Consider the following 22,928-nt stretch of genomic DNA (forward strand, 5'->3'; position numbering starts at 1 on the left):
CAAATCGAGCCTCCTTTATAAAAGATAATGCAACAAAATGCATCAGATATACATTGTAAGAGTGATCTTAACTTGAGCTCAGGAATTAGTCTTTTCTACAGAAAGCCGTATTGTTCTAATCATGTGATATGGATATGCTACAAAAGATACGGAGTTGTGCAATTCAGGGACATGAGAATGAAGATGCAGAAATTCAGTTACTCACAAATTATGGGGGTATTAATTTGCGTTTATTGCCTCGGAGGCAGATAGATTTGGACACTCCTGGAAACAGGATTTGAATTAAGAGCAGAGAGAGGTAAGAATTAATGCTTTAGAATGGTCTGATTGAGCAGTTATGGGACGATGACAAAGGAAATGCTACTGTACAATCAAATCCCAGTGAGCAAGTTTTGAAACAAATTAGTTCCAGGATTTGGTTTTAAAAAATGCTGGAGAGAGTTATTATTTAGTGCCTCTGTCAGATACCAGATTTTGCTTATCTGGTGAAGACTGAATGGCTGGTGTGTGCACATGCATCTGGCCAACAGTAAGTAGCACAAGAGCAATGTAGGCTCATCATAAGCAGAGACCGTCTAGTTTGCCACGTCTCCTTTTGTATATATTGTTCTCTTCTAGTGAAAAGCACCTCCAATTTTTGTCATTATAAGAATAGAAAATTGTGGATGTCTTGTTGATTCCACATTTTATATTTTTATCAAACAAATCCACCCATTAATGGGTCAATCCTGTGATTGATTAGTGTGATGATCTTGCCTTCTAAACTCATGGTTCAGGGATATGAGATAAAGATGGGGTCAGTCCAACGAAATGTGCTAAACCTCAATCAGATTTTAGTGCTAATTCACTTGCTAACTTATCTCCAGCTTGAATAACAGTAACTGTCATTTATCATCACCACCATCATCACCATCCACAACAACAAAAACAGACATTTGTGGGTCATTTATTGTGAAGACGGCTCCAGCGTTGCAATCCCACTCGTCAAGAGGGACAAGTACTCACAGTGGACAAGAACTCACAATGCTTCAAATTAGACATAGAAACTCATTGTGGAGAAGCATTGCGAAGAAAGATTTAACTACAGGAACTTGAGAGCTGTTGCACATGTGGAGCAGATATTCTGTTGAAAGATGAATGGGATTCTACAGGAGTGTTTGGTTAGAGTGGTTAGGGCTTGAACATCCCCACTACTCCCCACCGCAAAAGGCTATCATGAGATAAAATGTGCCAAACATAAACCACATTTTCCCCAAGGAGTATCTTAGTGTTAGGGGTAGTGGATTAATCTTAAAATATGATAGTGACTTACATTTAAGTCTACAGGGGTCCAGTACATTTGAAATCCAGGCCAGCTTACAGTAATAGTCTTCTATCAGTACCCATATCAATAAAAATAACTGCAGCTAGTATTCGGGATGCTTTTCTTTACTTACTCTAATGAACACTATTTTGCCAACCTCCTGTTTCCTGAGAAGAGATAGCCTGAGGATTGCCCTTACAAGCTTCTATCAAAGCCATGAACTCCTGGACTGAACTCTAAATCTCGCTGAGGGCCCTTGCTCATGGGCATCTAGAAGCTCCCTTTAAAGATTGGAATTCAGCAGATTGGGGCTCATGTGGCACAGTAAGTAGGAGATGAGAGGAAACCCCTCTTGAGGTAGGATAGGAGTTCTCCGATCTGATGTACTCCTCATCCATGGCAGAGCTGGTTCTCCAAGGGGCATGCTCTTGAACAAACGGAGCTCTAAAAGTCCACAAGGCAAGAAGAGAGATTGAGATGGCAAGCAGGTAAAATGAAGTCTTCCTCATGAATGCCACTTTACAAAGTTGACATTGTCAATCAAGGTGACTGACCAGTCACTCCTGGGAGGATGGTGATGGAGTGATCAACGCATGCTTGGTTGATATGAAAGAGAAAGTTTTGATCAGATGGAGGTCTTGTGCCACTGTGTTCTCTTGTCCCAGCACAACCTAGGAAGCATCTGTTTGCAGACGCTTTGGTGTATTTTATTCAGAGGTGTTTCTGGGCTCAAGTTTAGCAATATGGAAATGACCTGTGTTTTCCCACTGTATTCCAGGGAACCATGGTCTGCACCCAAATTCTCTGGTCAGTGTCTGTGGAAGTTCCAGGCACGAGAGAGCCTGGAAACAGACACAAAACCCTTGACTTTCGCAGTTCTGGAACATAAGGAAAGAATGATACCAATTCAGCCCAAACCTGTGAGGCTTGGCCAGACTGTTCCCAACCGTGCTACCAGGAAGAAGTGGGGTACCTGGCACCTGGTGCTGGGAATAGAAGGACAGAGGGCACACACACAAACATGAAGTCAACAAACTTTTCTCAACTTTGCTAGTAGCCACTGGAAATGAATCGAGTCCTTTACAAATATGTCCTACTCTTCTCAGATGGAATTGACCCCTGAGGACTTAAGTACAGTAGTAAATCTTGAGTATTCAGCTCTGACCTAATTTCTGTCTCAGTGAACCTTTAACTACTATTTAATTCCCCAAATCAATCAGAACAGCTTAGAATTATTTGAATATTATTTTGTATTAAAATCTACCTTTCCTCTTAATTTGTGGCTAGAGGCAAGCTTTGGGTAGCAGGTATGGAGGGAAGAGAGTCCTCAAAACATTGGTTGATAGGATTTGGGATTATTCAGTACCAACCCATTATGTTTCAAGGTTTTTTGTTTTTTGATTTTTCGGTGTGTGTGTGTGTGTGTGTGTGTGTGTGTGTGTGTGTGTGATAGCTGCACTATGTTGCCTCCTAGAAATAATCACACGTAAAAGCCTGTCCCTCACTGGACTTGACATTTTGCCCAGGTTATGAGGGGGAGTGTTTGGACACAAGTAGGAAGCTGACAGCCTCATCCAGGACCTTCTGAAAGCTTTGGGGACAAAGTCTTTATGAGACCCACCCACCCTCACTTTGGTTAGGAGGATGGAGGTGGTTTTCTGACTGTCCTGACTGTCATCAGAGCACATACCACAGAAGGAGGCCCACTCACCCCATGGAGGGGTCTAAAGAGCAGTAGCTTGAGTCAGGAGCCCATCCCCCTCCATGTTCTTCACACCTGAGCCAGCCAGGCTCTGCTCCCCCTCACCCCCGCTCCCTTGAGAATGAGGTACCACACCAGGTGAAGAGGGACATGGAACACTTTTTAATGTCAAGTCAGAGACAACCCCTCCCTCCCCCAATCCCACTTTCCCTCATCACATCCAGGACCCCTCCCCGAGGCCTCTCTGGTTCCCAGACTTCAGGGGAAGGAAAAATGTTATCTAAAAACTGCATTTTCTTCTCTTTCATACACACGCACACAAACGTGAGAAATTAAATAAAATAAACCAAGAGGATTCAATTCTCCAGTGGTCACAAAGGCATCAGAGATTCCCATATGGGCTAAAGCAAGTGGTTACTGACTGTTTAGTTGGTTCAGTTGCTTGTTTGTTCATGATGGAGAAACAAGGTGCCTGTGATGGCCTCTGAGAGCCACACCTGGAAAAGATGCTGCGTCTGGTATTAGTGTTTTTTGTTTTTTTCTTCTTTTTTCTCTTTTCTCTTTTTATAAATGTCTCTGACATGTAAATAAACTAAGGAAATAAAATGGCAGGAGCTGAGTACACAATTACCAGTAAACTCTATCATCTTTTAGAAGATCAACACACACCTAACACCATATACAGCATGCAGTAATGTCTGAGAAAGGACCCTGCTGAGAAATAAAATGGCTAGAACTCTAACAAAAAAAAATATATGTGTGTGTGTGTATATATATATGTATATATATATATATATATATATATATATATATATATATACTGTATAATATATGTCATCAAAAGAAGCATAGCCAACAAACTCAAGATACAGTGCAGATCACCCTTCCATTTCTAAACAGCACATAGAAGCATAGTGTTGTCTGTATTAAATGCCAGAATAAGGAGAAATCTGTAGCGCTGGTGGAAATGTTGGTTAAATTGTATGTGAATTTTTGGTGGATCTGCCAAATCCTCACCAGGTGGTTAATGCCCGGTGTGTGGTCCACCAGTTGTAAACCTAGCAAAGAAGTGCACTATTCATTTATAATGTTTAACAAACATACTTCTCTTCACCCCTTTCATTTGTGTATTTTTTTTTAGTTTTGTCTTATTTTTGCACTAAGTTCTAGACTCATATCAGAAAATATAATTAATAAAATTAATAATGAATCAGAATCCCTTATTATCCATGATGTCCATGTAGTAAAATGAAAAAAAAAAAGTTTAATAATATTTTTGTGACTGTTGATTGTGGGATTTTTGTAGCTGTCAGGCTGTCGTTTAATTTCCTTTTTATTTATTTATTTTCTTAAATCTGCGTTTCATAACACACACAATAGTGGCACAGTCTACAAAAGGGCCCGCAGTGGCACATCTGGGCCACACGTCTCACTATGTGTTCGTCTCTATTGATTGAATTTGGGGTAGCCGACTCCAGAATTTTCCTTGCTGGGGGCACTTTAGTGGGTGGAGCAGCAGCGCCCTAGCCCACCTGAGGTCACGCAGTGCAGCTTGCGGGCGGGTCCAAAGCCAGGTGTGCGCTGCTCCCATTGGGGAAAAAAAGAAAACTCAGCTGTACCTACGTATCTGCAAGGACTGCAAGTCGATTGATTTTCGATTTCCTTTTTAAACGTGTTTTCCCAAAGTATTCTTTGTTCCCCTCCCTCGAATTTTTGTCCCATTAGGCTCTGTTTCTCTGAATTTCATTTGATTATATCTTATTTAGAAACAGGTTTGCTCTTGCTGCTGTCGGAGTTGCCGTTGCCGTAGTGTTGGTGGTTGCAGTAGCGGCAGCTTTTCCCTGGTGGGGGAAGTGGCACTCACATCAAAATTTGAGGAGTACGAAGGCAAGGAGAGGTAGCAGCCAAGTGCAGCCTGCCCTCCTCGACGTCCCATTGTTCACTTCACTGACTACGCCTGGGCCTGTGGAGAGAACACACTTGTCAGGAGCAGCTAATATAAGAAGTCTACTGTCATTAGGCCTCGCCTCTGATGAGGCATCTCTCTAACTGGGAGCATTCGTTTTTCCAGCTCCATATGTAGGGGGCTGCTTAGAAATAGACCTTCTACAGTTTTGAGTCCATGGATGCACACTATATAATGGGGAGCCCTCCTTTGCCAGGAGAGAACCTGAGGCTCAAGTTAAAATATGCTGGTGGCCATGACTCCTTTACTGTGTCATAACATGCTAAGGCCATGGTTCAGGGTCAAGCTCAAGAAGAAGTAGCAGATTAATTAATATCCTACACAGAACTTGGATAAAGTAAGACCCCACATTATTTGCCTTATCACCCAACCAGTTCTGAGTACTGCCTGCCTTAAACATTCACATAACCCTCCAGCTATTCCACCTGTTGTTCTGGAAAGGACCTGTTGCACGCCACAATCTGCCTCCCTGCTGCTGCTGCGTGGGGCTCAGCGTCCTTCTGTCAATCACTGCATCTCAGGGCAGGGGACTGGGCTTCCACCTGGAGCACTTGGCCTCTTCCCCATCTGGCCTTGGTAACAGCAGACCTAGCTCTAGCATCACAGGCCTGAAAAGCCAAAACCAGCTCATATGAAGTGGAGGTGGGAACAAGTAAAGAAACAAGTGGCCTTTTGCTGTGTCCATGGAAGTAAGGGGAGGTTTATGTGAACGTTGCGATGCACAACTTGCCATGGAGTATGTCTGTGAGTGGGAGATGGATGGCACATTTCCATACAAAGCACACACCAATCTAGCCTGCTAACAGATGCTCTTTGAGATGAAGCCAAATAGGACAGGTCATAAAATTCCCCAGCAGCTTTCCTAGTATTCTGAAACAAAAGTGTTCTGGCCACCTCAACCAGGTGGTCAAGAACGCCCACAACCCATGGAACCATGATTCATGAACAGTACACACAAGTTCGGGTGCCCAGATGACTTAGGGACCCGATGAAGTAGGGCACCTTCTCAGCCTGGACTTGCTCTGGCACATCTGTAGCGTTGAATTTCCCGGAAGTACTTAGAGGTGGTGTCCACAGTAAGTCCACGTCCTCACTAGGAGTGAAGGAACAAGGCAGAGCCTGCCCGCCTGACTGGGGTGCTGGGTGTTGGAGACACGTCCAGCTAAATGCAGGTCAGCATCAGGCCGGGCTTCCAGATTCCATACGTGATTATTCCATCAAGTCCTAGAGCTTCACGCTTGGAAGCACTGCTCATTTGATTTAATTTCTTAGACCTTTAGGGCAAATCTCTGATTCTGGGTCAGTGCTAAATGGACATGAGTTGGAAATGCACCACGTTCTCCAACGACATGTGGCCCTGTTGTCTGGGTCGCAGTATTCCGAAGGCCAGAACTTCTTGGTAGTGCGAGTTCTCTTGACAAGAAGCACAAGGGAGGCTTATTCTACTCTCCATCCTGCAGAGGTGAACTTTCAGGCAACACAAGACTGAAGGCATCTGCCAGGAAGTCCCTCTTTTTAGTCCATCACTCTGTTATCTACCCAGCATTCTTGGGGATCCCAGTAGAGAAACCACTCCTCAATGCCTTCCAGAGTGACAAGTCATGTTTCTCTCCTGTGAGGAATCCCTAACGCTCTGGGGCACTCCAGGATCCTCCACAATAAGACCCTTGTCTGTGCCTGAGGCTGTTTCTAAGACACAAAGTTTGATCCTATTGTCCCCAGGATCAACAGGCCTTTGTGGGAGCCTGGTCCCATGTTTAGGCTGGGCAGAGGTAGTGGGTGCATTCAATCTTCCCTCATGTACGTGGCACAGTGATTCTGAATGTGTTCCGCATGCCTGGCACGTGGCACGTCTGGCCAGACAGTCATCTATTGGTACGTGGCTCTTTTTCCCTTTCATCAATTTTGGTCTCCTGAACATTCACACACAGCTTTGAAATCCACTCCCCATTCATCCCAGCACACTCCCTCCCTCTCCCTGCCCACTGGCCATGGCTAAGAAGATGTCCTGTGGTAAAAGAGAAGGGGAACAAATGACAGTTTCCAGCATTTAGAAGCTTTCTTCCACTCCCTTGTATTCCCTGCTTTCAGGGCTGCCCAGCCAGTGGAAGTCTCCGGGGGGAGAATGGAGAATGCCACAAGCCAGGCATATAGTCCAGCAGGGGTCTGGCTTGGTTGCCATGGAAGAAAAGTTGGAAAACCTTGTTTGCAGGCCAAGGACTCTGTAGCCCCACAGGGGTGGCAGCTGTGACTGGCAAACAGCCCCCAGGGCACCTCACATGGCCAGGATGCTCTACATGTGTCCTCCCTGGGCCCCTATGTTCGGTTTCACTGCCAAGCCCCTCAGAGTTCCTTTGTGGCTGTGCTGCAAGCTGGGAAGCACCACCGAGAGACTGTATGCAGGGGTCCTGACATATTGTATCAGAAAACTCTCCCCATAGAACAAAGGCAAAGGCCGCCAAGTGCCTCCGAGCCTCCTTGTGGTGTGCTGTTCCTCTGGATGAGCTCCTGGGCCTCCGCTGCTTCTCCTGGCCCCTGTTCCAGGCCAGCGGTGGGGGACAGGGTGGCTGTCACTCACTGTGAGGGGCTACATCCAGCCTGCCTCCATCCCTCCACACTCTCTCTCCCCTCACCCAGACCGATCCTTCATGTCCAGGAAACCTGACCTGGACAAAGCCAACAGGAGGAGGAAGAAACAGAGGCAAGAAATGGAGACAGGGGAGCTCCACACATCTTGTCAAAGAATAACTCCGAAGCAGCTCTCCTTTCAATTTCTACAAATGTTTGCAGATTGAGCCTTGACTCCTCGGGTTTATTCTTTATACTGATTCCAGGGTAAAGTTTCTTTGATTCCAAATTGATCATGCTACCAATCTGATGGGTCCCTACAGCCTTCACAAAACTTCCCAGTGACTTGGTAGAACACGCCGCATTTCATAATCTGCTCGGTTATCTGCCTCCGTAGCCTCTCTTCCTGCCATGTGTTCTTCAGTTTCTCCCTGCCCCTAACTCCATACACCATAAGCACATGTGATGCACTTACACACACACACACACACACACACACACACGTTTTCTCTCCCAGCCATATTCTCCGTCCTTCTCAACTTCATACCCCCTACCCTTCTGCCTGAAATTCTCTTCACTCAACTCATTCCTCCTTCTTATTCCAGGTTCTGTTCTGGCCCCCAGTCACCTCCTCCAGGCAGCCTCCCTTGACTTGCTGTGGTTTGTTTCTACAGCACTACATACATCCCAATATTAAAATGCCTACCACCCACTGTTCTAGTTCTCTTTATTTGTCTAACATCTGGATTTCTTCCTCTGGGCTCGAAGCTCCTTAAGAGTAGGGTCTATGTCTAACCTGGCCCATGACAGGTATTCAATAAACATTTGCTGGAGGAAAGAAAGAACCAGAACATTGTGATGCATGTTGACATGCCCATATTTACTTTGTCTCTGTGTTTTTCTTCTTCTTAAGATTCGACTTGGAGAAATAACAACAACAACAACAACACAAACTCTTTTCCTTCCTTGCCTTTTGTTTTACCACAATTTTCTGTTCCTAACACCTTTCCCCTCTTTTTCCAACTATTTCCAATACAAGTCACTGCAGATCCCTGTGGTTGAGGGAAAGTATATATACAAGGAGAAGTAAAACCGTATGAATTAGGTTTTCAGGCAGAGTGCTTGCACTTGAAAAGGTGTTCCAGCTCCTTAAAGAACACTCATATACTAGGTGAGGACTATTATCTCCATTCTGATAAGTGAAAACCTCAGAGAGTTTAAGTGACTTTTCTAAGGTTCCTTGACTTCTATCTTCAAATGCAATTTTCTTTACACTAACTCATAGCTGCTGGTTTGTGTGTCTCATTCATTTGCAGAAAATGAAGAGTGAATTAGAGTAAGGGCCCAGGCCTGCCCCACCTGGGCACTGGTTAAGGTGGGAAACACACAGGCCATCCCACACTGAGCAGCACAAGGAAGAATGCTGAAACATGAGGAACTTTTGTTCAGGTATGTGTGGATCATGACATCCTGGAGCAAGGCCCTCCCAGAGCCTGTGCTGGCCAGAGTGACAGCTCAGCCCATCTGCCTGGTGACATGGGCCACATAGATGAGGCCTCTGTTCTTCATCCAGCCACACCTCCACTCCACATTGGATGCCTTTATTGCCTCTATCTCATTAGAGAGCTGTGGAGGCCTAAAGAGACTAATTATCAGGACAGTTAGGGTCCCAGAGAACTGTGATGAGTGCCGATTATCCATCGGAAACATCTGGCAAGAATAAAAGCCTCAAATAAGACACATTTTATTTGTAGCCAAGTAAGACACACGAGAACCTCCCCTTTCCTTCCACTTTCCCCTCCCTCCCATTACTTCCCTTCCAGTTGAGAGAGAGAGAGAGAGAGAGAGAGAGAGAGAGAGAGAGAGAGAGAGAATGGGGTAAGCAAAGGGCAGCATGCAAGGCCAAGGTCTAAGAAGATCATTGCATTAGAGTATCCATATACAAGGAAAGAAAGGAAAGCAAGGAAAGAGGCAGGCCTGGTGCAGAGGCACCCAGACATGGAGCTATTCTCGGAACTGATAGGTGTTCATTAGTGCCGCCGGCAGAGAAGTTAGACTTCTGCAAGTGGAAGCTACGCAGGGAAAATGGGATGTCCATGGGGATAGGTTAATCTAAATTGACACAGAGATAGCCCAAGGTCAGGGAGCGGGCTCACTGGGTTGCTTTCTGGGGTTAGCTCAGAAAAGACAGCACCTTGGAGGAAGACAGTTTCGCATACCCCATCCTCACCAAGGCAATAGCTGCCTAGGAAATAAATATACAAACCTTTCCAAGGGGGCAGGCCTGTAGTTTTTACTTCTAAAAGAAATGAAAAACAAGCCACTGTTAAGGGAGAAAGCAGTCAGAGGCACTTGCTTTGCTGTCAGATGGTTTTGGGAAAGGGGCCGGCACTCCAAGCCCTCTTGCATTTGCCTCTTGCTGTCCTGACCACAGCTCAGCCTCATACGTGCACCCCTCTCGCTTGCTGGGAAGTCAGTTGCCATAATGGTTGAGTCGGGGAAAGTTATGAATGATGTTCAGATTGGATTGCTGACCCAAAGAGAGCTAACACATCTACCTTGTCTTAGCAGGGGACTCAGGTGTACCTTCAAACCTGAGGCCCCAAGCAAATGAATTATTCTTTGTAGAACAACTTTCTTTCTTTGGCAACTTGACTGCTCCCAAATTAGTTGAAGTCTATAGGCCATAAGTATATAACTGGCAGACACAAATGGATTATACTACAGTAATTTGAACATAGGTGTCCATGTTATATTGGAGGTATTTGACTGGAATTAATGTGTACATCTCAGAAACACTGATGAGCTAGATTACATTTGCCAGAGGAGCCCAGACTTTGGCTATCTGACTTTCTTGCTGAATCAGACTATAGCAAGTTGACCTAGAGGGCTTCATCTCTCTGGGCCAACCTGAGGCTACAAGACCTGCATCCATGCCATTGCACTTGAACTTGTTGAGACCTGTCTGTGGAAATAGTGGTACTTCAGCTGCTCTCTGCTGACTAGACCATGATAGATCCCCATTTCCCCAACTCCAAGCTTTCAGAACAACCCACAGCACCTTTTCTGATGATATGAGATGGCCTGACGTGGTGATAACCTAATCTCTTACTTCCCTCTGTAGCTAGGGGCCTCTGCAGTTGTTCACCTTGGATATAAAGAGGATGAAAAATCCTTTTCACAATGTATCCGTATATCAAATCACCATGATGGACACTTAAACGTCTTACAATTTTGACATTTATACCTTAATAAAGCTGATAAAAAGAGAAAATGACATTAAAGTCTCTTGCACTGAAGTGATACCATTCCCTGTGCAAAGTTCCTCACAGGTAGAAAGAAAGATAACCTAGATATAATTTGACCTGAACTCAACTAAAATATTTGACCAGAATCAGAATACACACTTATGCATTCAAGCTCTCAATCTGTTTAAAGGCATCTGAGATAGACTCTCTTTCTTGATCTAAGGGAAGAACATTATCAATGCTGAAAAGCCAGTCTAAAAAAAAATGTAAGCGGTGATCTATGATCAAAGATCAAAGGGGTGAGTCAGAGATCTCATGTAAAGTCAGTGTGGCAAAGAAAAGCCAGGAGTGCTGGTGCCCTATTGTCTGTGTGTTTAGCAAGGACAGTCCCTTGGAGTGATTGCTGCATTCCAGAAACCAGCCCAGAAGCAAAGGAAGGGATATTTTCAGGAACTGTCTCATTCAGGTACCACTGACTTGAGTTTCTCTGTACCAAGAAGGAGGGTAACTGGAAGGACGGAGGGCAGTCTGAAGAGACACTCTTGGAGGGGTAAGTAGTCACAGGCCTTTCACCCCAAACCACAAGCAGTATAAGTGTAGGGTTCATAGAATGACTGGGGTGCTGGTTTAGACTCTGCTAGAAGGAGGACATAAGGAAGGCTTCTACTATTTGGTAGTTTGGCTTGTTGTAACTATCAGGAAAAGAAATAAATTGAAAGTATAAGTTCTGGTAGTGCAAGTACCAAAAGTAACTTTCTATAAGGTAATGATCTGAAAACAACTTTAGCTTAATTATTTCCATCCGGAACAAAAAGAGTCCTTTTTCTTCCAGAATCTCCAACACCTGCTACTTGAAAGAAGGTCAACACTCTTTAGCATCCACATAGGTGAAGGACTATTTGACACTCATCCATGACTTTAGCTAGAACTTACCCCTGGGCTTTTCCAAGTAGCGATGATTCAACTATCCTGGTTAACTAGAATGGGATTCTGCCCTGCCTAATAGCTCACCACAACAAGGGGGAAATATGGCCACGATAGTCTTTATATTTACCCTAAACCACTCATGATGCACTTTAACCCAGTCCCTTGGATTTGGTAGAGACTTAGAAATGCTAACACCACCTTCTATATCACGCCTGATGTGCCATTACTGTGGGCCCAGCTTCCGGAAGTACGAGTCGGGCGTGAGCTCCTGAAGTGAGCACTAGCTGTAAGCGCAAGTTTCTGAGTCAAGCCTTGGCTATCAAGAAAATTAACAATCCCTGAAAATCCAAGCCTGTATTTTCCTCACCTCGAGGAAAGAACTTGACTGAAATTCATGGTCTTTTTGTTGATATATTAATGAGAAGCCAGGTGGAGTGGGAAAAAAATATTCAAAAGAAAGGGTGAATGAAAGAAAAAAAACCAAAAAACAGCCTCCCCTCAAGAATCCAAGCCAGTATCTCTGGTCAATCTATAAAGTGATATTTTTGCCACCGAAGGCAATGTTTGTAGCTAAACTAAATCCAAGTGCCTAAGTAAGTACAAGGCTACTGTCTCTGATTATAGTAAGTAAAGGAGGGCCAGTTTCACGTCAGGATGGACATATAAACCTTCTAGAAAGAGGATAAGGATGCTTTTTTTTTTTTTCCCCCCACCTTCTGGTATTTAGAAACACATGCCATAGAAATGCTAACGGCTGGATGGCTGGGGCTAATTAACTATCTTTAGTCCTCTGCTGGGAAGAACTAATCATCTCTCCACTGCAATTTTTTCCTTCTGATACAGTTTACTTTAGTTTCCTTTCTTTAATAAGTCGGTTTGATGGTAACTGTAAGCTTCACAGGCATTAATCAGCCGACCTTTCCCGGCCCACTGATACCATCAAATCTGACTTAATGCCTAGGAGATAGGAGATAAAGGGCCAGTGGATGGGAAACAAACAGTTCCCTTGCCGCTGAGTTTGCAGTGTGGGCCCCCGCTCTTCTGCCTACGAGGGAGTTCGGTGAGGGATGGTGGCACATCCCTGAGTCCTTATTTATCATGGCAGGAGTCCTGCACCACCAAATATTAATATGGGAGGGTGACATGCAATCTGTTGTGTTTGCAAAAGGGGAGCAGAGAAATATTTCAAGGATGGCAGAAAATGCTGAGGAGGAATAAAATTCTTTTATAAGAATCTTTCTAGTCCATCCAGATGGGGGGTAGCAAAATAGCTCAGAACTTCTCTTACAGCCAAGTGGTTCCTGTCAGTGGAAATCCATGCGCATAGTATTTCTGAGATAAAATGGGAACTTGGAAGTATTCCCTGAGAAAACAGTTAGTTCTCTCCGGGAGACTAGCAAAGGAGGAGGAAGGCAGTAAAAAGAACACAGATAAATGAAGGAAATGCCCAGATGCACAAGATCTGTCATCTCTAAAGTATTTCTTAGTTATACAAAAGAGTCCAACAGCTATATTGAAGGCCACATTAATCCAAATATTGGAATATTCCAGATGTCTACAATCTACAACGTCTGCCCTTGACTCATTGCTTTATTCAATAAGAAGCATGAGGGTTAGAGAGCATCTGAGAATCATAGTAGAGAGTTGGCATTCCCTTTCACCCACATTCATAGTTGGCAGCAGAGGGAAGTGAGGCAGCACAGTGTCGTCTCAGCAGTTAGAGCCTGAATGAAGTCCCTTGGTCCTGTCCTGCGCTCAGCGGCCAGGTAGTGATTTGTTTGATTCCGGATGGCGTTGTTCTTGTTGTCTTTGGTGTGGGCCAATGCTCCCTCCATCAATTGAGTACACCTTCGGTTAAATACTAACTCCTTAGCAACCACTACCTGTTTTAGAAGCTCCTGTTCCTTCTGAGGATGAAGAGCTAAGTGATCAGAATGAGCTGAGTCACTTCTGAAAGCACATCCTGTTAGCAGTACCCTCTTAGCTCCAGTTTCTCACACTTCCCTTTTACCATTTATGTTAACCACTTTTCTAATGCGCTCTATTTTAGATCTGTGAATGTGCTTTGCACAGGCATTCATTAAACATAAGTTGAATCATAAGTTGCACCTGAATGCTTCCACTGACTTCCCTTTTTCTATTTCTTTGTTTCGTTTTCCTGTTTGTGGTTCATCACAATCACACTCTACATCATAAGGTGAATAATGCAGCCCTACATTTTCTTTTCATGATAGAAGTAGGTTTCTTCATCTGTCAAACAGCTTCCCCAAATAATTCATTTCCTTTCATCTCCTCCCCTACCTTCCAAGTCTAATGCCATCCTCCAATGATTGCACAGACAGATGTGAATGGATGAACAGGATGGGGATGGGGTGGGGTGGGATGAGAAAGACCAGAGGTTCAGGGTGGAAGGTGGGAAAAGCTATTCCCCTCATTGTCTTCACAGCTGCCTTCCTGCTGGGCTAGCTTATGGTCTGCACTGCCCTTAGGAGGAGAAAAGCAGCACACACAGCGTGTGTTATATTCTACCACTCAGACTGGGCCCACTTCTGCTCAAATGCTTAGTTACAGTCATAATGAATTACTCATACTAGGCTAGTAGACCTTGAGAAAATTTGAAGGGCTGTGCAAACAGAGGCAAGAGATGCAAGTGTCTTACATGTGGAAGTGCCCTAAGTGGAAGAGGATGTAAAGGGGCTGGAGAAAAGGTCTTGAGAAATGAGCTAATGAACTCCTACGATGTCACACCGAGGGACACCCTTGTCTTTCAGCTAGCATCTGGAGATTGGACTTTAATGATTCAAATGCACCTAGCAGTTTCCAAAGCCTTTTAAATATATATTCTCATTTGAAAATTGGAAGAACTCTAAGGTAGATAAGGCAGATCTATTCCATTTTATAGAAGTGGAAATTGAGTCTAAATAACATTTAGTGACTTGCCCAGGAGCACAGAACTACTAAATGTCAAACTCTCAAATAGAACTCAATGGCATCCCACTCGAGATGGCTACTTTCTGACCACTAGGTCGGCTGTGTCATGCCTACCTTCCCCCTTGGAGAACCTCCCCTGGGACCCAGCTGATGTATTGCAGGGGATACTTGAATCTTCAAGTACCTAGTGTTTCCTTCTTTGCTGAGGGGCCATCAATAGGGATCATGTTATGAAAATTGCTCACTGGGTTGGAGTTATTTTCTTATTGGTTCAGACTCACTCACTCAATCTTTTGCCTAGCATAGGTCTCTGGCTTTGAGATATTAATGATGTTTCTTTTCTTTCCCCACTCCTAACCCTTCTGGGAATGTGTGGGCAAGGAATGAGCAGCGAAAAGGGAGCTATCCTTGGAGTTTCACCAGCTCCCAGTAACCACCTTAGCTTCCACTGACATCCTTTAATCAACTTTACAGATAGGAGCCTCAGGGAATGCACAGAGAAGTAGGGAAAGGGAATGGAGGTTCTAGGAGAAAGGGGAGGAGGGGAGAAACCATAAAGCAAGGGGGATACTGACCTTGAAACAAAGTTGAGCTTGTAGGCTCATTTAGTTCTAAATCAGGTGAGGGACATACAGGAGAGAAAAATGAAAACAAACACATATATTATATACAGTAGCTATATATTTGTCATATATAGTTTGTATACTGCCTTTCACAAACATTTTTGGCGGAATGAATAAATAATGGAAGACACAAAATCCAAAGGTGGTAGGACAAGGTGCAGCATGAGAAACACTAAAGTGCTGTATGCTTCCATGCTTGGATGTGATGGTTGGGAAGTGAGGGAGCTGGCTATTTGTACATTTTCCAGTGAAGATGGATTTATCCTTAATTTATGCTCAGTTGGGTACTGAAGTGGTAACAAAGGACCAAAGTCCTTTTTCAGGTGAGATTTCTGTCTCACATCCCCATTCCATTGTTTCACTTTGGGAGCTTAAATTCAGGAATCTCTGCTTCTAAGGCACAATAGCAGGAACTGGTTCCCCCCAGGAACCATTGTGATTCAGGATTATGGGAGAAGAACTCTCTGAATCCCACGCAATCTCTACAGCTTTAGGGATCAGGTACTCAGAACACTATTGGCCCATAATAAGAAGGGCCAACCTTACCTCCCATTTGGCTTAACTACCCTCAAAGATAGTGGCCATAATAGGAGTCTCCCAGCACCAGCATTCCTTATTTTTCAACTTTCAGGTCAAGTGGAGAGGGTGTGCAGTTGATGAGCAAGTTGGTGGTAAAATAAAGATAATTTAGCTGGCTTTTTGTGATGCACTGGAAGAATAAACTTCATCACAAAGTCTGTATATTTGCAAAAAGTAAAGACTGCTTTCCAACCTGCTTGATGGACCTAAGCTGAGCGGTCTTTTGATAATGGGAAATGAAATGGAAAACTCCACAATAAGGTGATATTTGTCGAAAGGCCTCATTGATGGTGAGCCTCAATAGTGAGTCTAGGGGCTGCAATGTCTGTACTGGCCTTGGCTGGACCCTACACGTTAATGGGATTTCACTAGTTCCATGGACCCATGTCACCTCTGCAGCATTTCTGTGACAGGCTCCCCAGAAATGCTCTCTCACCTGAGGCTAAAATACTGGTGTCTGTGTGATTAAATTTGGAAAATGCCACAAACTTTTCTCCCTTTTAGGGATTTAGCATGTAAAGGCTCAGAGACTTCCTGCATTAACGGACAACCCACATTCATCTTGGTTTTACCCAGATGTTTTAAACTTATTTTGACACATACTCTCACTTTTTAATGTATTTGTTAGAGAACCTTGGACTCCAGAAAGCTGGCAATTGTAGGACTGTCCCAAATGCCATATAGGGTGAATGCTGACAGATCAAAGGTGAGGGTGGGGTAGGGTGGGGCAGAGATTTTAATTGCCACCCATAGGTCTGCTGAAAAGAGCAGATTTATGACACATCCTTCACTGCATTTCTTGCACAAATGCCAGTTATTTCACTCTTAAAGTTTGCTTTTTATCCCTATCTTCACCTTAAGATGACTGAAGGGAAAGAAGCCAGGGCATTGGGCAGTAGTGATGAAGACAATTGCAAAATCATTTCATGCATCCAAATCAGAAGTGAGGAGGTCAAAGGCGGAGGCAGACTGTTTGTAGGAATCCACTGAGGGTGGAAAGCAGGGCTTTGGAGAGGTGGGTGGGAGAACCAGGGAAAGCCTTAGGTTTGCAAGGGAAGGGAAGGAGGGGCACGTTCGTTTCTATCCTGGCCCTTCTGTTCATGTAGACAGACACCTGCCAAAAAGCCAAAACGGCCTGACAAATGCGAGGGGCAATTAATTATGACTATCCCTGTGTGAGAGATGTCAGACAGATCAATCACTTTAATCACAGCTCCATCCATTCTGAGCACCCAGCTCTGGGATCAAGGGCAGCCTTGCCCTTCTCAGCCCTGTTGGATAAAGCTGGGCTTTGTTTTAAGCACTGGGTAAAAGGGAGCCGGAATGTGATTTGGAAGCAGAGGTGGGACAATGGGGTAGGGCGGGCAGGCCCTGGTGGCAAGCTGGACACACTGTGCATGGAGGGGATGTGGCAGGGCCAGGGAGTAAGGGTGAGGTACTTAAAGCTGTGGGATCACCTGGGGGTTCTCTGAATAAAAGGAATTTATGTTCTTGCCAATTACCTGCTAAATTCCTCACCTTTCCCTCCTCACCACATTCAAGAGTGCTTGTTTACAAGGGAGACTGGGGGTGGGGGTGGGAGTGGTGATTTAATAAATTTAATTAAAAAAAAATTGAGGAAAAAAAAAAAAAAGAAAAAGAAAAATCCCAAGCTAGCTGAACTTGGTGAGATATGGAGGGATTTGCCTCAAAAGCAACCAGAAATTAACCCTGTGGCCAATAGGGAGACCCTGCAACTCCTGAGAGGGGAAGTCATCACCAGAGACCTGATGCTGCAGATGCCCACCCAGGGTCACTCTGTGCAGCTATTCTACCCACAGAACCGGGAGACAACCAGGTCGATAAGGTGCTGCTTTATTTGCTTCTTTTACTTTTTTCTGGCAGCAATATCATCGCTGATGTATAATGAATGCACAGCTATTTGTCTTGGCACGTATTAGTTCTTCAATAAATAGTTGTTTAATGAATCAATGCATGAATGACTATGTGATTTCTGTTAGCATGGTGGCTTGGTTGACGAAATAGATCTTAATTCAGCCAGACAACACCTTTTGACACAAATGTAGCACTAAGAAAATCCCTATTTTTCTCTGTTAAATCTCCCTCTGAAACTGATATTATTGAGGATCCCAAGGTCCATGATTCTATTTTTATAACTATAATTCAGTTTCTCATATGTCCCAACGCCCAGAAAAAGTTTCAGAAATGGTAATATTTCGCATTAATCCACTGAAGAAAGTATTGAAATAGTAAATGTTCCTCTTTGGGCTCTTTACTATTCTATCCAATTATAATCCCCATAGTCAGTTTAGGAGATACCATTGAGGAGAAAAAATTAAATGTTACTTCAACACCCCAAAATCCGTTTCTTCCTGTCTCAGGATTTTTCCCTTTATAGAATGAAACAGGAACATTATTTTTCACTTTTTTCCTTACTCCCAGTATCTACTTTCATACGTGTACTATTGTCTCCCTCCCCTCTCTCATTCCTCTTCTCACTCACTCCCACCTAACTCCTGAGTCTCTTCTGCTTTCCCTTCTGGAACTTCCTTCCCAAGACCCCTCCTCTCCATGACCTTTTCCCTCTTTCATTGACCAGATCAAGGCTCAGTCTTACCAAATAGTGTGATGCTGGCATTGGTGTGGCCCAACTTGTTGGAGGCCACACAAGTGTAGTTCCCATAGTCGTGTTCAGAGACATTGAAGAAGATGAGTTTTGAGAGGAAAGGTCTATTTTCCACTTTAACCCCCTTCTTTCCTTCAACCAGTCTGAGGTAAACAAGAGAGAGAACAGGAGAAAAAAAAAAAAGATGGTTATCTTTTCCTCATATGAAGATGACGGACTCTGGAATTAATGATCATCTCATTTCCCCTTTCTGTCATCATTATAACCACTCCCCACCCACTACACAATAAGTTCACCCACAATGACATGTATAATTTTATTTCTCCATTGTTATGTGTGTGCCTGGAGAGACTTAATGACATTATACAGATATTCACCTCACTATACAGATATTTAAAATCTCTGAGGGCAGGTGCCTTTAGCAAATATAATGTGGCAGCTGTGTGACATTCAGAACAATATTATTCATGCAGTAGGTGCTCAAAATTGTGGACTTAATTGATGTTGATGATGGTGATAATGAAGATGGTGATGGTGATGGTGATGATGATGGCAACCATGAAAATGAAAAAACTCAAACTTCAAAGAGAAGAACCACCTGAGGGGCTTGAAAGAACAATGTTTTCAAACATCTGGGTAATAAAAATTTTCCTTAAGAACTTGAGACATTCTACAGATAATACCTTATTTGGGGCATGAATAGGAAACAAGATCATTTTCACATCAGGGAACTCTGAAGGGCTTGGGGGAGGTAACCTGCCCAGAGTATCACAGCAAGGGTTATAGATTCCTGAGAATATGACCCTACAGAGCCGGGACAGTCACCCTGAGCAGTGCATTATGGCAGTTTGTTATGCCACAGGCCTCGTACTGGTAGGAGGGGCCACTAAAGAAATGCTACAGACGGCTAGTGGGGAAAGCAGTTAGAAATACTTATTAGAACCACGGATTCCATTACTGGGTAGAGGGAGAAGGTGGGGAGAAAGCTGCTTTAGGGGTTGGTAGGGCCATATCCTCCGTCGCAGGAGGTTGTTAGCAGCCATTCCTATCACAATTGCATGTCTACACAGAAATTATGAGACCAGCTCTCTTCTTTTTAAAAGCTCTGGAATGTCATATTTCAGAGAATGGGCTTTAAGCCAACTCTTTCCTTTCCCTGAAATAATCTGTCTTCTTTGCCCAGAAGCTGAGTCTATGCCATGGGAAAAATGAATACTTGTGGGGGAGATAAATCCTTCCGAATGGAGGATCTCAGGGAACATGGTCACAGACTTAAGCTGCTGGTTTAGGGCCTGGCTGGAGAAGGGTGAGTAGAGGTAAACAATGCTAAGGTTTACACGTATTGGGACAGGCTCAGGGGACATGGGTTGGGGCAAATGGCTGGTATCCGAGTCATCAAACCAAGAAAGACAATATTCAAGGCAGAAATAGTAAGTGAGGCCCAGCAAGATAATGATGAGAAAAATGTTTTGTAAACTATAAAATGTTCAGTATAATATATTTCAACGGAGTTAGACATTGAGAACTCCTGTCTGTCCCTGGGTCACAGTAGGTTTTTGGCATAGAGGGCAGCCGCTTTGTCATTATTTGAAGGTGTTATCTCTGTAGGAATACAGAATGACTCTCCCTACTGCCAAAACTTATAGCAACGGTGACCAGAAGAGAAAGCCAGATTCTGGCTTCAGTTTTCACCCAACATTTGTCTCCAGAGAAGTCAGAAGGTTGGTTGGAAGAAGTTTCCTTGCTTTTCATTATGCAGATTTTCCTTTGGGAAGCGTTCTTTCTCAGAAGCTGGGGGCAGTGAACTGGCCTGAGTCCATGAACTTCATTAAAATGTGAGCACTGTCTGAATGAAATGAGGCGTCCGGCTGTGTGGCCAGACACCACTGATACATTTCCAGCTTGTTATGTAGACATTGATCCTCTAGGGGGTGCTGTCCAGAGAAGGTGCCACAGCCCACCCATCAGGAGGCTTCTGAGAGCTCCTCAAGCATATTGATCCCGTTTGCCATTTTGGTGCCATTCCGGGGCTGGGGAGGACGCCTTCACATCAGAACCAAGCTGTGAATTAGATTTCAGCTCTATAGTGGGGACAGACACTTACTTGAAGCAGCTTCCTGCTTGACAGCTCTGAAATGCCTTTAGCTAAAGAAAGTGCCAGCAGCACTTTGCAGCACTTTGCAGCTTCTGGGATGACACACTTGCCTTTTCTCTATGTGGTCACACATTTCCCCATCCCACACTGCTGCCAGGCTTCAGTGTCTTAATGAACCTGTAGGCTTTTATTGGCCCATGTCCTTGTGGATGGGTAAACCTTATTAACTACAGAATTCCATTTTTGCTCCCTTTGATTGATGACACACGCTGTGGCATGCGATTGAGTGGTGCTACTATGTAGTCAAAAGAAACTTCTACCCTAAATTTTGAGAAAACTGCTGTCCCCATCACATAGTGTCCTTTGATTTGCTTCAGAAGTACACTCATCTCACTGGAAATGTGAGCTATGTTAGAGCCGATCTTCCCCCAGGCAGATGTGATATGCCCTCTGAGACCAGCCTGGAGGAGGTCGCATGCAAGCCTTAAAGGTATAGAAGGGACTGGCAGTGACAAGGACCTCAGAGGCAGGAACGTTTTTGTTGAGCTGGGTACCAGGAGGACAGAAAACTCCAGTCAATGGGAGAACACTGGAAATAAATAAATGAGCAGCAAGTGGAAAACTGACCAGAATTAAAAGGGAGAACAGGAGCCACCCTGAGAACTCAGACAAAGGAAGTGTTAGGTATCTGAATGTTAGAGACCTTGACTTAATGTTAGGTCTTTGAATGTTAGGTCTCAGAGACCTTGACTTACAGACAGAGCCAGGCCTGCAAGAAAACAACAAAATGTCTGCTGGCCTGCACCTGCCGACAGAGCCAAACTTGCGATAACAGAAAATGCCACAAAACAGCTTGCAGGCAGTCAGCATTTTCTGTTCAACCAAGGCTACCCTGTCCGCACAGCCCCTATAAAACTCTCCTCACCTCCTCCTTTGGGGCTGCGATCTCCTCTAGATTCAGCCTGGGCTGTGGCCATCTTTTGCTCAGCCCAACATACCTTTCTCTCTTACAATAAAAACTTTCGCAACTCGCCTGACCATGCGTGTTCCTTTACCGGCTGACCTATCAGGAAGAATGGAAGCTGCCTGAGCAAGGGGCCTCTGAAAACCCTCCGTGGTGACACTGTCTGGCTTTCTCCTCATGGGTAAATACTGGTGTAGACTACAGCCCTCATATGACACAGCAGTCTTGCAAAGCAGAGCTCTCGCCTCCTTTTTCTCACCATTGGGATTTTTTTTTTTTTTTGCCAGTGGCTTGCTCTACTTTCCTCCACATATTTTAAGATCCTCTTTGCCACATATTTTGCTTGTATTTTCCTTCCATAAAGAATTAGAAAAACAGGATGCAGCTAATTAGATTAGGTTTCTTGAAGACCTAGACACCCAAAGGTTCAGGAACCGACCCGGAAGCTCCATAAAGTTTTTTGTTATTTTTCCCCCCCGATATTAGCATTTCATATAAAAGGTCTTTTAATAAAATGGAGGGTGGGACAAGTGAAGCAGGATTTCTGAGAAAGATAACACCATGTTTATTTATTGGGAAAACACTATTATTCCCTTCTGCTTGATTCCAAATGCTTGGAAAAAGGGGGTGAGCCAACTATTTCTTATCTCTATGAGTTTGTTTCCCTATTTTTGCCTCAGTTCTTTCATCTATAAAATGGGTTAGATGAATACAGTGCACCTCACTAGGGAGCTGTCAGATTCTGTACTGAAAGATGAAAGGGACTGCTTCTGTTTGAAGGGATTATAAGATACAAAGAATCGTATGAGTAAGTGACTTGGTTCTAAGCAAAGTTTAATGATAGACTCAAAGACTGGAAGATCTTTTGGTGTCTGACTGACCCCATAGAGAAAGAAACCCCAGCACATTGAAGATTTGCTAAGTCATGTGGGTTACAGTTGGATCCCTCCTGGCCTTGAATTGCTCACACTGCTCTCCTACTCACAGTCCTTTCTTGGTTATTTTTCTTTCTCACTTTCTCAGCCTCCATTACTCCCTCCTCCTTCTCCACCCCACATACACTTCAGGACTTTTTTGTATCAGCCCTTCCCCATTTTTACGAAAGTGTTCTGAATATGAACAGTTCTTGCACATTTACTTGCTGTTCATCCAGCTTAAAAGAGCTATTTGATAAGAGCAACTATCATGCTGCCTGGCTGTACTAAGCTGCTGAACCCTGTGCTAACGTGCCACTTGGTAACTCCTCCCAGGGACAATCTTCAGTGAATCACAACAAATATCCCAATGGTGGCTGCAGCAAGAGAGGGAAAGAAGTAGTCCCCTCTCTCTTTTCCTACAGTGAAAGTACAAGCTGGGCACAAAGGGACGGCTAAATAGGGTCAGGGACTGTTATAAA

General features: G+C 44.1%; 1 protein-coding gene across 8 annotated transcripts in view; it reads right to left on the reverse strand.

Annotated features, from left to right (window-relative positions):
* Window positions 1-931: 931 nt before the first annotated feature.
* Window positions 932-22,928, reverse strand: part of NTM (neurotrimin) — a 1,000,590-nt gene continuing 978,593 nt past the window's right edge. For 4 of the 8 annotated variants that reach the window (XM_074321813.1, XM_074321812.1, XM_019711775.2 and 1 more), the window contains 4 exons: window positions 18,465-18,616; window positions 15,221-15,256; window positions 9,806-9,838; window positions 932-4,968 (listed from right to left, as the gene is read on the reverse strand). In XM_074321813.1, coding sequence (XP_074177914.1) covers window positions 4,871-4,968; window positions 9,806-9,838; window positions 15,221-15,256; window positions 18,465-18,616 — 319 coding nt within the window. In that variant the 3' untranslated portion in view covers window positions 932-4,870. The remainder of the gene's footprint in view (window positions 4,969-9,805; window positions 9,839-15,220; window positions 15,257-18,464; window positions 18,617-22,928) is intronic. The other 4 variants (XM_074321816.1, XM_074321814.1, XM_074321817.1 and 1 more) reach the window with 2 other exon arrangements.

This window comes from Rhinolophus sinicus, linkage group LG16 (genome assembly GCF_036562045.2).
Source record: "Rhinolophus sinicus isolate RSC01 linkage group LG16, ASM3656204v1, whole genome shotgun sequence".
Taxonomy (NCBI): domain Eukaryota; kingdom Metazoa; phylum Chordata; class Mammalia; order Chiroptera; family Rhinolophidae; genus Rhinolophus; species Rhinolophus sinicus.